Source organism: Papilio machaon, chromosome 6 (genome assembly GCF_912999745.1).
Source record: "Papilio machaon chromosome 6, ilPapMach1.1, whole genome shotgun sequence".
In the NCBI taxonomy this organism is placed as follows: domain Eukaryota; kingdom Metazoa; phylum Arthropoda; class Insecta; order Lepidoptera; family Papilionidae; genus Papilio; species Papilio machaon.
This window is the reverse complement of record NC_059991.1, coordinates 3,650,563-3,667,815: the sequence shown is the minus strand read 5'-3', so window position 1 is coordinate 3,667,815 and position 17,253 is coordinate 3,650,563. Positions and strand designations below refer to the sequence as shown.

At 31.7% G+C, this 17,253-nt stretch overlaps 1 protein-coding gene across 1 annotated transcript; it reads left to right on the top strand.

The window, feature by feature from the left end:
• Window positions 1-484: 484 nt before the first annotated feature.
• LOC106716596 (serine/threonine-protein kinase STK11) lies at window positions 485-9,005 on the top strand. Its single transcript, XM_014510132.2, has 6 exons — window positions 485-1,174; window positions 1,250-1,435; window positions 2,264-2,400; window positions 2,904-3,092; window positions 5,251-5,411; window positions 8,283-9,005. Exons 1-6 carry the CDS (start codon window positions 629-631, stop codon window positions 8,402-8,404), a joined length of 1,341 nt encoding a protein of 446 aa, XP_014365618.1. The 5' UTR covers window positions 485-628; the 3' UTR covers window positions 8,405-9,005.
• The last annotated feature ends 8,248 nt before the right edge of the window (window positions 9,006-17,253 follow it).

The following is a 17,253-nucleotide window of genomic DNA, read 5'->3' as shown; positions in this document are numbered from 1 at the left end:
GTTGTTTAAAAATATTTCAGAAGAACTATCTACTTACGTGGGAAATGAAATGGCCGTTCAATTTTCTTTTTTCGTGTTATTTATATACAAATTAAACTTTCATACTACACCACTTTTTTTACTTTTAAATTCACTGACATATGGGCTCATAACGCGGGAACTTCTGACAGCAGCTAAGGATGCCAACACTAAAAAAATATGTTGCCCTAAACAGTATCCGTCCGTTGCAAATGCTTCCTTTATAATATAAATAAATGTAATGTTGCACATTTGTTTGTTAACCGTTTGCCTACAAAGTGAAATTTTAAGTTTTAAAAGAATGACGTTTTATCTGTTACAATTATTTATTGATTTCATTGATGTGATGTGTTGGTGTGTTTCTTTGTTTTATCTGTGCGCTCGTTACGATGTTTCAACTCATATGGATTCATAAATTTATTTACCTTCAATCTTTTCAAATAAAAGCATAATTTTTATAAAAATCTTTATTCCATCATGAATGGAAAAAATATATTTTGAGAAAATGTGCAAATTCATTTTATATTTGTCGTAGTTTATCACAGCGGTGGACCTTACAGCGAATATAGACTTATTGGAGTGTTTTCCAAATGTATTGTTTTGATAGATAATGGATCCAAGAATGTGCAGGCAAATCAGTAGTAGTGAAAGTCTTCCAGATGCAGAGAACGTGGAAGTGGAGGAGTCCAATATTATCATGCCACAGGAAAGTGATGATAATTTTCTTCTAGACGGTAGCCCGGAACCTCACTCGGTAACATGGCTCGACGACGACCAGATCGATGACTTAGATATTAATTTAGACCAAAATAACCTATTTTTTCATAGAGTTGATAGTGCAGATATAATATACAGAAATAAAAAGAAAAAATGTAAAATGGTAGGGAAATATGTAATGGGTGACGTGTTGGGCGAAGGTTCTTATGGAAAAGTAAAGGAGATGTTGGATTCAGAGTCCTTGTGTAGACGAGCAGTAAAAATATTGAAAAAGAGGAAGTTACGACGGATACCAAATGGTGAACAAAATGTGCAGAAGGAGATTCAGTTACTGCGAATACTTAGACATAAAAATGTGATAGAACTAGTCGATGTTATGTATAATGATGAAAAGCAGAAGATGTATCTAGTAATGGAATTCTGTGTTGGAGTGCTTCAGGTATAAAGTAGAAATTAAGTGATAAGTAAATAAAAATTTGACCTTACCATGTTTTTAATGACATTAATTTTGTAGGACATGTTGGAATCAAGTCCTGGCAAAAAGTTTCCACAGCGGCAGGCTCATGACTATTTTACACAGCTGCTTGATGGTTTAGAATATCTTCATGGGCAAGGAGTAGTTCACAAGGACATAAAGCCTGGAAATTTGTTATTAACACTCAACCAAACTCTTAAAATCACAGATTTTGGTGTTGCAGAGGTATGTTACTACTTCATATCAATTATTCTTATAAAACCATCACTAACTATAATATGTTTCTTGTTTCATTATAAAATAAATTTATGTTACTTGTAATGAAATTAATTATAACTGAAGTCTTTGTATATGCAGATATTAATAAACCAATTCATTGCTTCAAGTAGAGTTTAAAGATAATTTATTAACCATTCTTTAAACTTGCAAAATCAGTTGCTAAACAATTTTTTTCCTCGACAAATAGATAAATTACTTTAATATAAAGATGTAAAGTCAAAAGTCCATCTGTATCTACTTAAGGTACATAATTACTACAGATGACTGTTTACACACTGGCTGTACTTGATAATGTATGATTCATAATTATTATTTACAATCAATAGTGTTGTAGTTAATAAGTAAAGATAAAAAGCTAAATGGCCTAGAAAAATGTTGCATTTCTTTATACTAAACACAATTTATTTTAGATGACAAAGACATTGTAATATGTATGTGTTTTAATTTTCTATCAGGAATGTCTCAAACATCTGTCGTGTCTCTCACTCTGCAGTTATATCAGTTTTTAAATGTTTACATCCTCTTTGATTTATTTTATTAATTTTAAATTTATAAATACAATATTTAGCCTTTAATTATAATTACCTGGCAAAATTTAGTTTTTAAGAGTACTGGAAAGTTACTATATACACAATGTTCTGATACAAAAAGTAATGAGTGATAATCTTGGTGTATGGGGTCCTTGATGTATAGTCCATACCCAAATTACTGAGATAAATTAAACACTGATTGAAAATAAATATACTGATTACAAAAATTTTTATTTTGTTCCAGGCATTGGATATGTTTTCACCAGAAGACACATGTTACACTGGACAAGGATCCCCAGCGTTTCAACCTCCGGAGATTGCAAATGGTGCAGAGACTTTTTCTGGAACTAAAGTTGATATATGGAGCAGTGGGGTTACATTGTTAGTATGAGTATAATATTATCTATATCGGTGTATGTAAATTATTCACATTTATTTGTTACAAAATGCCCTATTGATTTGTTTGCTTTGTATGGAAATACACAAAAGGTGCTTTGCATTTTAACTTGTATCCGTAAAATATTTGATATTGTCAGTGAGTCATATCTTGAAGGACTGATTTAATGGCGGCCATTGCCTTAAATACGACAACATTAATTTAAGTGTTTTTGCAAATATTTTATGTCATAATAATTTTATCACTTTTAGGTCAAGGTACCTTGATACTTAAAGACTGAACTAGTTTAATAATAATGGTGTTGGAGTTACACAATAAGTTTCTTTATATTGCTCAAATGAAACCTTTAAAACAAATTTATAATGCGGTTTTTTAGTTGGAGTAGATAAATAAAAAAATTTAAAATCTTGATCAAATAAACTCCAAAACATTTTCTTAAATTTAGAATAGAAAAAGAAAGATTTATTTATTTAAATGATTGTTTTAGATACAACATGACGACTGGTCGTTACCCTTTCGAGGGCGACAACGTGTTTCGGTTGCTGGAGGCGATAGGGCGCGCGGAGCCCGCGCCGCCGCCGCGCTGCCTCGGCCCTGCGCTGCACTCGCTGCTCACTCACATGCTCAGCCGAGACCCCGACCTGCGCCCCGACGTACATCAGATACGACGGCACGCGTAAGTAACTCAACAAAGAAAAACATGTCTTGAACAAAAAATTATACGAAACAAACTGATACAATTAATGTCACATAGTTGTCGGTTACTTAAGCAGTCCTTAGGGTATATTTAGTGTGACCCTTAGATACAAATTAACATGCATGCGTCGAGCGTTTATATATCAAATTGATCAGTTGTTATTTAGCTTCAGTTTAATAGATAGGTCGACTTTTTGCCATTTTGTATATTGAATAAAATATGAAATTACTACTCAAAGACGAAATTCCTATCGTTGGTTGTTTGAACTACCATTGGAAATGAATTCTTTTATTCATTCAAGAAAATTCGTACTGTTCATTTTTTTTATCTTAAATAGGAAATCGTTTAAATTGCAGTCAGGATTAAAATTTAAAAATTATATTAGTCAAATATTTATCAAGTTTGTAGAAAACTTTGAAATCGTACAACATTTGTCGAAACCAAAATACAGTGATTCATTTATCTGAAACGTCGCCAAAATCTTTACCAATATCAAGGGCGTGCCAATAAGGAAACAAGGTAAAAGTCAGCCAGATGCCAGTTGTTTAGATACTACCCGTAGCAATAGCTAATTTTACGAGCAACAAGCTTTTACCCTTTAATTCCTATGCACGTAATTAAGAAAAAACTTAATTGGTAGTCTTTTTGAGGCATTAATCTAAATCTATGCCATTTTATTTAGATTTGTTCAGCTGTTTTGGAGTTCTCGCTAACAAACATCCAGCTATTAATTCATACATCCATGTAAACTTTCGCATTTATAATATTCGTAAGATATAGTAAGATTTGGGTTATGGACATTTCCATTTATCTTTATGTAAATATTGTTATAATAAAATACATACTTTATATATAATTAATTAAATGATGTACAAAACTACATACAGACACTCCGTATTTATGTAGTTTTGTACGCACGGTGGATTTGTGTTGCTGATAACAAAAAACTTTTAATTTTTTTTCTGTATGTCCGCAAGGCTGTTTTGTTCCGTCTAATGTCCGGAACGGCTGCACCGATTTTGACTAGACTTGGGCGGGAAGATAGTTGATACCCATGGGTTTATTATATCCTAATTTTTCGTTTTTTGCGCTAAGTCGCAGGCGTATTATAATTCAATGGGATAAACCTCATGTATGATTGAATAAGGTAAACCTTAACCTAATTAATATTATTGTCATCACATCAATTTTAGTAAACTACTTCAATAAACATACAATGGCGAATGTCTCTTGTACGTCGTCTTATCTTTTATGTATTGTTTCAACTTCGACATTGTTGTCCGATAATTTTAAATGTAATATTGTTTTCTTAATAAGTTACATTCACTTATTCTAAATGCTAGAATTCCGTATTTAATACTTTTTAATCGAAATGCATCGTTAAATTAAAAAAATAGCGTGACATTACTCTATTTTCCAAACCCGCAAAACACTGATGTGAAGAAGTTATTTATTTTTCTACGTACTAATTGCATCTTTTTCTTTGCACATAATTGAAAAAATATTTTTATAACGCAATATCTGTCTGAGTATTCTTTTGAACCATAGAAAAATATTGATTGAATTAGAAAACGTGATAATTGTTGTTTGATGTACTCTTCTATTTTTTACTGTGACAATTTACCTTGAGCGTCAATTGTAGCCTTTGAAGAGTTGCGTAAATCACAAGTTGTCAGTTGAATTTTGAGTTTGTAAAAAGTAAACATTAAAATTCAACGAATCAATCGAACCTTTGTAGGCCATTTAGTGTTAACCATTGACATGTTTACATGGCTTTTAAATTAAGATCTCACGATTATTAACCTCCGGACATAGCACTTCCTGTATGCTTTTAACCCTTAAAGACTTCAAATGATACAATAGATTAGTCACATTGGAGGTCTAAAAAGACCACGTCGTAGTGTTACTTCAAAGAAATTACCGATCATGCTTTGTTTTAGTATTAAGAAATCACTAGGTTCTTTCTAGTCGTAAAACTGGGTTTGATTCCAAAGGTGTTTCAATTCAATTGAACCGATAGGGTTCATGAAATTAAAAAAATATATTACTTATCTAATGGGCCTATTGATCAATCGGTTCAATGGGATTTGAACCCGATTGAAATACCAGATTCCAATATAGCGATTTTCGATTGCAGTTGGATACAAGCAACGCCCGCTCTGGAGGCAGGCGAGCGTCTCGTCAACCCGCGCTCGCGGCGCTCCGACGAGCATCACAACTCCACAGTCATACCGTACCTGGTCGAGAGACATTACGCCTCCGCACAGGAGTACTTCACTGAGAGGGATCTCAGGCACGGTATGTATAAAGAAACACTCTGAACACTTATATTTTTTTGTATTTCAAGTAGCCTGGAGTGGGAAACTATGCGAGATTGTACTATCGGGACCTCTTGAATACTAAAGTGTAAAGATGTAGGCTGCGGAATTTTCTGTATACTCTTAAGTTGTTCAATTTACTGTATGACTTATATGTATTCATGTTTATTTAAATATCATTGTAATCTTTTTGTATATGTTTATATACAAAATGATATCGCAGTATTATTCATTTGCATGTTCATATAATTAATTACATACTTGGTTAAAAAAAACAATTCACTCCCATATTGCTCGCTTATATTATATGTGTTTATATCTATATATCTATATATATAAAAGAAAGTTGTGTTAGTTACACCATTTATAACTCAAGAACGGTTGAATCGATTTGACTGAAAATTGGTGGGCAGGTAGCTTAGAACCAGGAAACGGACATAGGATAATTTTTACCCCGTTTTCTATTTTTTGTTCCGCGCGGACGGAGTCGCGGGTAAAAGCTAGTCTATATATATAAAAGAAAGTCGTGTTAGTTACACCATTTATAACTCAAGAACGGCTGAATCGATTTGACTGAAAATTGATGGGCAGGTAGCTTAGAACCAGGAAACGGACATAGGATAATTTTTACCCCGTTTTCTATTTTTTGTTCCGCGCGGACGGAGTCGCGGGTAAAAGCTAGTCTATATATATAAAAGAAAGTCGTGTTAGTTACACCATTTATAACTCAAGAACGGCTGAATCGATTTGACTGAAAATTGATGGGCAGGTAGCTTAGAACCAGGAAAGGGACATAGGAAATTTTTTACCCCGTTTTCTTTTTTTTATACCGCGCGGACGGAGTCGCGGGTAAAAGCTAGTCTATATATATAAAAGAAAGTTGTGTTAGTTACGCCATTTATAACTCATGAACGGCTGAATCGATTTGACTGAAAATTGGTGGGCAGGTAGCTTAGAACCAGGAATAGGACATAGGATAATTTTTACCCCGTTTTCTTTTTCTTTTTTTTTTTTTATTCCGCGCGGACGGAGTCGCGGGTAAAAGCTAGTTTGTAATATTGTCACAGTTTAAGCCTAACGAATAGCTCAATTAATGAATTAATATATTTTACAAATCGAAAGATGATGAATGAATTATTATTACCGTAAAAATTATATTAACGGCCAAGAGAATAAAATTGTAATTAGCGTTTTATATTTCTGCTAAATAGGTATTTTTGAAAAGAAATACAGATGTGTTTTCTTTGCAGAGCCTGAGCAAATACTCGTTATGGAACGAGTGCAGGCCCGGATTTGCTCGCTCAGTTAGGTTTGTTGCATGGAGTGCTTGCGTTTAGGTGGCATTTAAATTCAATACTTTATACAGATAAAGTATTTAAAAGAATATACTAATTACGCTACCAAATTAAATTTGACATATTTTTGAACTCTTTTACTAAACGCTTTAAAATCGCTATACGAATGCGACGTAGTTGAAGCGCTAAAAAAGTTGCGATTGTTGTGAAGTAACTTTATTTTATATCTTAGTTATTTGTTTCTTACAGAAAATAAAACAGATCACATTAGATCTGTTTTATTTTCTGTAAGAAATCATACAAACGACGTTAAATATGTTCTGTTATAACTCTATACTGCCGGTTCGAAAGACCTGTATCAATTTATAATTATCACGCACTATAGGGAACTGGGACTTTATAAAAAAAAACAATAATTGTAGAAGAGATTCTTTGAATAAACATTTATTATTAATGTAACATATAACAGGTGCTTTATTAACAATTTTTCTAACTATTTCACCTTACGAAATAACAGAAGATTGTTCATTTCACCAATGTTTCCCATAACATATGCATTATAAATTTATAGGCATACTAACTGTCGCCCGCGATTCCGTCCGCGCGGTATTAAACAACGAAATAAGTAGCCTATGTGTTCTTTCAGACTATGTTCTACATCTGTACCAAATTTTATCGAGATTCGTTGAGTCGTTGCGGAGATACCTTCAAACAAACATCCATCCATCCATCTAAATTCTAAACTTTCGCATTTATAATATTAGTAAGATTATTTAATAACGCAATTTTGCATTTGCCTACTCAGTATTTGTGACTGGGTCTTGTACTAATTATAACTTATATTTATTTTTCCTTATAACGCACTGGATAGACATAACTATTTAAAGCGGTGACGAGTGCAAATAACCACGACTTTAATCTGCCTGTTTACATTTGATAATATTGAGGTAAATGTAAATATATACATTCTTGTACAAATATGCGTCTGTCATGCAAGTACACTTTACATATTACTACTGGTTTAGTACTTGCGAGTCACATGCCGAATTTGGATATCTCGCTGATAGAAAGATTTTCACCATACTTTTACTACGGTGCTACTTCTAATGATCCGTTCTTGATCTCTAACACTCTTAGGACCAAGCACGAAAATTTGTAAAAATGTGTTTTTAGCGTTATCGATGAAACAAAATTAATAGATTTGTCCCGGCGTAAAGTACAACGACAAATTTCATACAAATTTTGTCGGTGACGTTACGAATACTTTATCGCAAGATTTCGTACTAGGCGCCCTGATGTTAGAAACAGAAAAACTGTTCTAGAACTTTTGTTTCATTTCGTAAAAGTTCTGATATCTATATTATAATTTGGAGTTAGATTTTATTTGGTATTTTATATGGTAATTACAATAAATATTCTAAATGATTCTGTTTAAGATCAATATAAACACTTGATTATTAATTTACTGATGAAAAAAAAAATAATTCTAACATCATTGTGTTATTAAGTTAAATAAGAAAAATATACTTTTGTTTGACAATTTGTTTCACTTTCAGAGCTGGGCGACAATGGATCAAGAACGATGTCAACAGCGGAGTTATCAGATGGCGAGTCCACTCAATGCAAGAGGCGGTGGCACTCGTCTTGTGGCCGACTGCCCTCTTGCCGCCTCACGTGATCCCCGCACTGTCTCAAATGTGTTCTGCAATAATCTAAAGTGTTCCACACTAATCCACAGTGTTCCACACTAATCCACAGTGTTCCACACTGATCCATTGTGTTCCACAGTGATCTACAATACTCTACACTGATCCAAAGTGTTCATCGATGTTACACGCTGATCCGCAGTGTACTCTACTGATCCACAATGTTCCACGCTGACCCACAATGTTACGAAATGATCTAAAGTGATCCACAATGTTCAATGTTCCACATTGTTTTACACTAATTCATCGCAATCGCAACGCACAGAAATTATACTGTACTTCGTCAATTTGCGATATATCGGTGTGTTACGACCTTACCGTATAATGTTACAGAAACTTACCGCCTGCTTTGAACCAAATTCATCTTAATTTGTCCTTATTTTGGAATAAATATAAAATGAACGATTTTCCAAAAACGATATATTATCCCTTGAAGAGAAGTTTTGAAAATATTTGTGTACAGGCGAAAAAAAAAATTAAAAGTATAATCTCGTAGGTACAGTCGTTCACAAAACTGTTTTCGTTAAAATAAATCGTTTAATATTTGGTAAAGTTGATTTCCGATGAACTCTTTTGAAAATCACACTGTTTAATGCAACTTAAGCCATTTTTCTACTAGGTCTCATGTAGACGCCGTTTTCGGTCTTCCTCGTCTTCGGTCTCGCTCACACTATTCTATTTTTAGTCTTGGTGTGTCTTTTTAATAAAATAAGGCTTATTACACATTGCGGTTAACTTCAGTGGATAGTATATTTTCTTACTAATGACTTTGATTTGAAATTTTAGTTAATGTTATAATAAATGTGAACGGAAGTATAATTAACAATTAAACTTGACAAATAAAAATTACGATGGAATTATATTTGACCATTAAACTGGGTATATCTTAGTTATTTCAGCACAGTGTGAACGGGTCTTTATTACAAACATGTTGGCTATCAATTGAATTGCAAAAGTTTGAATATAATTATATATTTCTTATGATTATAATCTTTCAATTAAGACTGTTTTCAATATCTCAAATGAAATTAAAATATTTTCTTACAATATGTAGTAATAACGACAAAGTTTTAAAACAATTAATTTATTAGGAACAATACTCCTTTAAATATTTTGCTGGAATACAGGTTTTTTTATTCAATTATATGCAATGAGATCACTAATTAAACTGGAAAAAGAAATGTGAATACTGTTTTTTGTCAATAAAGTGGTAAATTTTCTATCGCAAACAAGTTTAGTCTAGAACATTCTTTTCATCGTTACGTTAATTAATTAAGTGATTTTTGGTTTTTTAAATGTATCCAACATTATTCAATTTTAATAGAAAAAATTCCGTAGCAATAATATATTGCAATTAAAATGCTGCAATTATAAATAGTGCATTATAGTCTTTACAGTTAAAAAAACTTTTAAAGTAAAAAAATAAATGTTTTTTTATATCTGTGTCAGTAGTTTCACGCAAACTTACCCAAGCTTCATACTATTTAAATATATTGTTGCCTTGTGACTGGTCTATTATAAGATTCAAACTTTATTGTTGCTCGAGCTTAAATGTTTAGAAGTGGTTCCTCTTTGGATTAATAAGAGTGCAACGTGTTACTGGCGCCGTTTCATAAAAGTCACTATCTTGTGCGAAATTCCGAGCGGCAATAAAGTTTGAATTAGAATATACTGATCTATGAGAGATTTTTGTGAGATTCTTATATGTGACTGCATTTTACCATACTTACTGAAACATCCATCACAAGCCACACGATCTCACCGAAGAAGCTTCTAAAAGCAATTTCCACAGAGTAATTGTGTATTGAAGTAAGAAATTCTATCTTTACAGTAGTAACACATTCAATAATGTAAGGAAACTTATTTATTTTAAACATCACAATTTAAATTCAAACATCACATTTATCTTGCTTCCATGCTATGTAATATGTAGTATACGTAGTTGTACTTATTTCAAAGTTTTTTTTTTACATTTTTAAAAATTTCTCTGAAATTCACAAACTGGTTCAAATAAACAATAGGTAATTTCAAAGTTACATCGTTTCATCACAAATATAACACTAATTTTAAAATCTCGGCTGAGAATATTTAATTCAATATTCAAAACAGAATATCACAAATTTAATCCATGACTCATTATAATATGTCCAGATTAAACAACGAAATTTTTTATTTGTTTTTATAATATTAAATATCATAATTTTTTTTTTTGCTAATGTGGATTTATAATTAAGAAGTCAGATTTAAAAAAATAACAAAGTAATATTCAGTATTAAATAATGTGCGAGCCGTTCCATTTGTTTATTTTGCAGAAAAAAACAAATTGTGAAAAAAATTGTAATCATCGTATATATTAATGTCAGTTCTATATTATATTTTTTAGTTCGTCAGATTAAATTTAATGAATATATTAATCTGTTTAAAATATTCTTTAAATTTTACATACATATTGTATTTATGTAAAATTTCAGTTTTTTTGTTCGTAAAATATAAGCAATGTTTTTCTCATTCTGAACAAACATGTTCGTTACTAATTTCGACTAAAAATTACTTAATAACATAATAGTTAATAAAGAATCTGACAGTTGGGGTGTTTGCGTGAATTACATTTTAATAAAGTTTACTAAAAAAATATAATTATTCTTTTCTCAATAGAACGGTTCCGACAGTAAGGTACCGAAGTACAACTTTCATATATTGAAACAATGTAATATACCCCGATATTCAATTCTCCTCCGGACCTCACTTTTTAGATCGTTGTAGTTTTTAGTTAAATGTAAATTGTGAATGTTAGTTTTTAAGTGCTACGGGTTTACTTATCGGCCAAGTTTATATAATTTTTAAACATTGTCACCGTTTATTCTGCCAGAGTTATAATAAGAAATAGCGATTGCCCGCGAGTTTGTCAGCTTTGAATTTAAAAAAAAAGTCGCCTAAGTTACTCCCCCACTCATAAGCTACCTTTTCAGTAAAATCCCGTCAATTGGCACTGCTGATTTGTAGATTACTCTGAACAAACGCGGATTTGTGGACAGATATATATTTTTTTTATAATACATTCAAACTTATTAATTTTATGTAGATTATAGTTATAACAGGTTTAATTTTGTGGGACGCCTGTATTTTTTTCTAATAGTTCAAATGTTTTGTAAATTTTGAACTTTGCCAACATTGAAAAATTGATGTGATATCTACGATAATACTTGTCTTGATAATTATTTAAATTATTAAAAATGATTTCGAAGTAAAATGCTTGGCTGATCAACAATCTCAATTTAGTAGTGAAAATCTTGAATCCTGTAACTTCGCTTCAATGTCGTCCCGTAGGGTATTAGATGGCCTGCAACCTGTTTTATTTAGTTGATCGGTGTGAAGTTAGCTATTATTTATCAGCGTATAACATGTAATGTCGCTAACAATTTTTTTTTTATGAAAAATATGTACTAAAAATAAAAGTTTCTTAGTAAATGTACTAAGGTTATTCGCCGAGTCTAACATCACTTCGATCAACTAATATTGTGTGAATTACATGTTCTTTTAGTTTATGTTTAAAAGCTTAAATTATTCGTATGTGTTGTTTAACTGTGCAATAGGTTTATATGAACTATTTTTTAGAATAGCTTTTAGTTTATTTGTAACATTTACTTTAGCCATATTGTTAAAGAGATTACTGCGCAGTTGATCTCCTACCGCCAAAGGCGTTATATTGATACATAATGTAATAACTTTAATTCCCCGTCTACTTAAAAAGTGAGGTCTTATGTATTCAAATCGTTTTGAGTGTTTTGGCTTTGAATGGTTTATGTGGTCAGTGCCTGTTTTTAAAAATGATGTGGAAAAATCAATTAAAACAAAATAAAAAGAGAATATTAATATATTGTAAATAAAATGTCGAAGTGATAATTTTTTGTATTATTTCTGACCTATTATATATTCATCAATTAAGTGTAATGTAGAAAATTAATAACACTTTTTTTGTTACTAAAAAATAATGCAGATGTATTTATTCTTATGATTAACCACCGCTCATTCCAAGTAACATGTAAATTTAAAAATTCAGAGTTGTTGTTGTTTCCTCTACACTTTGAATAAACTGGGATAACATAATGTTTTAGAATTATTCTTTCGCGCAGTAGACATGTTACGATTGCTTTGTAATACAGCTGTGGGAACAACGTGTCGCAAGTGTCCCAGCTTTGCCCACAATGCGCGGAAGTGCAGTGCGGTGCTGCAACCCGCCTTCCGCTATATCAACTCGCCTGAAGTTACAATTGGATCACTATGCCATTCCAAGTGACCACAATTTTATCTACAATTGCTGATATAATTTAATTTATTGTGGTCACTTGTAGCAACTGGTGATTAAACCTATTTGGAAATAAAAATCCGCTTGATATGGTAAAGGAAAACATCGTGAGGAACCTATCTGCCAAGAAATTCAAAGATATGTGCAAAGTATACTAATCCGACATGGACCAGCCTGGTTGACTTAGGCCTAATCACACCGAATTTAGGGTAGGACCACAATCCCCTTTCTAATAGTTTGATGAATCTGGATAAGTTACCGAGCTTTTTGAATTAAAAAAGAAGCGTGGGACGTCTACACAAAAAAATCACGCGACTTCATTCACGCATTTTCATAATATTCTGGAATACTTGTATATTCTTAAGAATCGTAAATTGTATAGTACATTTAAAGTGCAATAAATATAATTCTTAGTAGAATTATGATGCATAAAATTTGCATTGTATTAGGAAGGCTATGCACACCACGCATCGTTTATTTTCTTTGTTAAACACAAGCAGTCATTTGTAATTGCGTTTTGTTAGGAATGGTGTCATCTCCGCTTCATTCATTACGTGTACAAAGTGAAGGGTTGCCGAACGAAGACTATGATCGTTTTTCTCATTGTCAGTACTATAAAGTTCAAGGTAAACAAATTTTTCGAGTGTTAATCTGTTAACCTACTTTTTGGCAATTACCTGAATTACACGTTCACATTTTAAAAATAATTCCTGTTTTTATTTAAATAATACAGAATAAGTACTGTATATTTGTTTAATAAATTTAGCCTAATAATTATAAGTTTATTTTTTTAATGTATATCTCAATTTAAATAAAAAAGCTATGTTACATAGATGGAGAGGCGTCTTACAATTGCTTAAAGTTTAACAAGAAAATCTTCAGACGTCCCTACTATTTAATACATTTTCATACTTATTTGATTTAAATTAGTACATCAATATATTTGTAATTAATGAATCAAAATCAATTTAATTCAAAATCAAATTTGGTTACATCGAAAATAATTTGAAATCTGCACAATTATCGAATCAATCAATGTCTAATTTAAAGGTCTTTACTGAATTGCCTTTGAAACAGCAATGCCCACCTGCGTATGAGTAATAATTCTGATGATTAATAAAATAACTTCTCACTTTGGCTCTATGATCAATCCATACCTTTAAATGTACATTTAGGTATGTGATAGTAAAATGCTGCAAGACCGATTTTTATCTTACAACCATAAACACTAAATCTGGTAAAACAAATTGTCACTATCGCAACACTAATTTTCCAAAACCAAACGAGTTAGCGTTGCCCTAGGACTTACTAGAGTTCAGTTGCATACCGTTTGATTTCACCATTGCACGTGCTATTAGGTGGCAATTTGATTTACTGCAATAATATGCCTTTCCCAGTTTTTATACTTGTTCTAATTCAAAGTTTTAACTTTACTACTTAACCACAAACATTTTAAAGTTAATGTTTTTCGAAATTATGTAAATATCATGAAAACCGCTCATGTTTACAAAATTTAACTCGCACTTAAAATATATTCGTATAAATAAAGAGGACGATTTGGATGTTAGTGAAGATACTGCATATGCGATAGTTTCGGATTCTGTGTCGAGGATAACTTCAAGACGTTACCGTCCTTCGGCACTCGACTTATCCTTTTCAATTTAGAACGTTTATGTGCGCTTTACATATAAACTTGGTTAACAGATATCTGTGTTTCAAATTTTATTTTAATAAATTATATCAATTTAAAAAAGATTGAAAAGTTCCTTTTTATGTTACTACTTGCTGTGAGTTTTTGCATTGCCCGAAAACCTGCACAAAAACATATCTGTTTTCAAAAAGACTAAGAGGGTTGATATTATGTTTTTGTGACAGTTTTCCGGCCGTGAAAACTAACTAAGTACATAGAAATGGTTTCGTTAAACAGTTATGTAATGAATCGCATGCTTTTTCTATTTTCATCCAAAACCACATAAATACAAACAGAATTGTGTACTTAAAAGATTAACTAATCAAATAAACCTTGCACAATTTATTCACGATTTAAGTTCATAAAAACAAGATTGTGTCATCTTTCAATTGGTATTTGCTTATTTCCCAGCCGGTGTTCGCTTAAAGGTCGTCTAAATGTCAACTATGAGAAGAAGTACAAGAAATCCGTTTTGTTCTTGGTCAAAGATAATTAACAATTTAACAGGATGTAGTAGATTAGTCATTGTACTTTAATAACGACGGACAACTCATCTACACTCAGTACTTCTATACAGAAGTTCTAATTTCTCATATATAAAACATGTGTAAATTTCAATTATTCAAGCTACCCAACTGTATACCTAAACAATACGTCAGATAATAAAACATTTGTAAAAATCGATACATACATACGTCGCGCTCAATATCTCATGTTCCTATTGTGTAGAATAGGTTATTAATTCGTGACAATACTTGTGTTACAACACATAATTAATGGGTTTTGAACCACAGACGAATAGCTTTGAAGAGGTGATGAGACGTAGTGAAAGCAACAATGCAATCCTATTGTGACGCTGAGTGATTCGCGATTGATGCTCACGGTAACCCACCGTATCTTTCGACCTCTATTATTCTATTCCGCATTCGACGTTTAGATATGAAAGATTGGCATTTGTTATAAACGTGTTGATTGAATTGTACAGTCAGCGCCACATGTTCAAGACAAAACAAAATATACGTTTATTTAGTTATTTAATTACTTAAAGACCAAACTTAGAGTACTTATATTCAACAAGTATGGAAGATAGGTATAGAAGTACAGATAGAGATTACTTATTTTCATTTGATCGAGTCAAATTGTAATCTTCTTTCATATTTAAAAATTAAACTGGCTTAATTTTTTTTTCTAATTATATGTTGCTTATAAAAACGTGGTGACTGTACTAAACTAACTTTAGAGATTGAATGCAGTGGATTGTTATTCAATTACTTGGATTATTTTATACTGAAGACACGACTATGAAAGGTGAGTTAGCTAAGAGTTGAAGAGTACAGTTTAGAGTGGAGCGGCTTCACGCCTGTTGTACAGAGTTCGCTCGAGCCGTAAACCTTTGCTAACGAGTAGACTCGTTCACTTAAGCACTAAACTCGTCTAAGACACAAGTCTCAGAAATTACATGTTGTCAGCAGTTTAGATTTAGACTTCATAAAAGCGTTTAAAATAGAGAGTCTTAAAATATTCGGTTGCTATTTTTACTAGTGAGGGAAATAATAAATATCTTTAAAATTAAATTTATTGATGATGTTCCAAAAATTATTGGTAAAGAAATAATGGTATTATTAAAGTTAAATAATAGTAAAATTATACATTTATAAATTATTCTTTCTAACTTTATAAATGCGATTGTTTCGATGAATGGATGTCTGCTAGAAAGTCCAAAACGGCTGCAAGGATTTGATGAAATTTGGCATAAACGTAGAACATAGTCTGAAAGGAGACGTAGGCTACTTAATATATTTTTTTGGTGTGCAAGAAGTTGCGGGCAAGTGCATTTCTTGCTTTGTTTAACATAACAATAATATAATCATACTTATACTTAATAGATCGCAGTTACCTTTTTCTCAGTCACAGAATTCAATTGCCTTGTAAACAACGCTATCAGATAACGTCTAATAATCATATCTCGCAAGTCATCTCGTACATTCGTCCATTCACACGCTCCATTCAGGTATTACGCAAAGAGCTAGCGAAGATACGAAGTGTACGGCCAATACGTGATTGATTTAACCTTTTCCCCTTTAAACCAATTACACATTGATATGTTTATAACTTATTGAAACTATAATCGATTACGAGACTTTTGTTTGCTCACGTTTTTGTAATAAAATCCTTCTGCGATCGAAAGATTAAATGTCTATCTGATTAAAGTTTTTTTTGTTTAATATAAAGTCATTAATAAAACTCTTCTAATAATATTTCACAATAGTATTAAAAGTAAAGCTAATATGTTCCTAAATTACATACTGATCTTTAGTTTTGTTGAAAGGATAGTTGAACAAATTTTTACTATGACTCGGCACGCGCTCGCGAGCATTAAGTACGTGGGTGCGTTGTCGGAAGCAGACCAGTGTGACACCGCCGCGCAGCTTCTGCGTCTTACATATTTCAAAACAAAGTGACATAACATCCGCCGATAACCAACATTTGTGATCAATTTATTTCTTAAGGAGTTATGTTTACTTACTAACTTTCCCTTTTCTTAGGAAATAGGTTAACATTCGAAGCAACGATCCTCTTTATAATTTCTACTGTCTTAACTAGATGCTGCAGTGGGGGAAATCCTATATTATTTTATATTTTATATGAACTTATTATTTATTACAGTTAGTTTTTTTTATAATTTCTCATTTTTTCATAGTTTTTTTCTTTCTATAGTGATTTTAGCGGCTGATTTTCGTTAACATAGCAGCAATTAACCTATTTATTAAGTAATTTTAGATAAACAATGTGTCTTATGAAATATTTAAAAATGTAAGTACTTA

Coding starts and splice junctions, on each gene's coding strand:
- LOC106716596 (XM_014510132.2), top strand. CDS start 629: ATGGATCCAAGAATGTGCAGGCAAATCAGTAGTAGTGAAAGTCTTCCA. Junction 1,175..1,249: donor TCTGTGTTGGAGTGCTTCAG/GTATAAAGTAGA, acceptor TTAATTTTGTAG/GACATGTTGGAATCAAGTCC. Junction 3,093..5,250: donor CATCAGATACGACGGCACGC/GTAAGTAACTCA, acceptor TTTCGATTGCAG/TTGGATACAAGCAACGCCCG.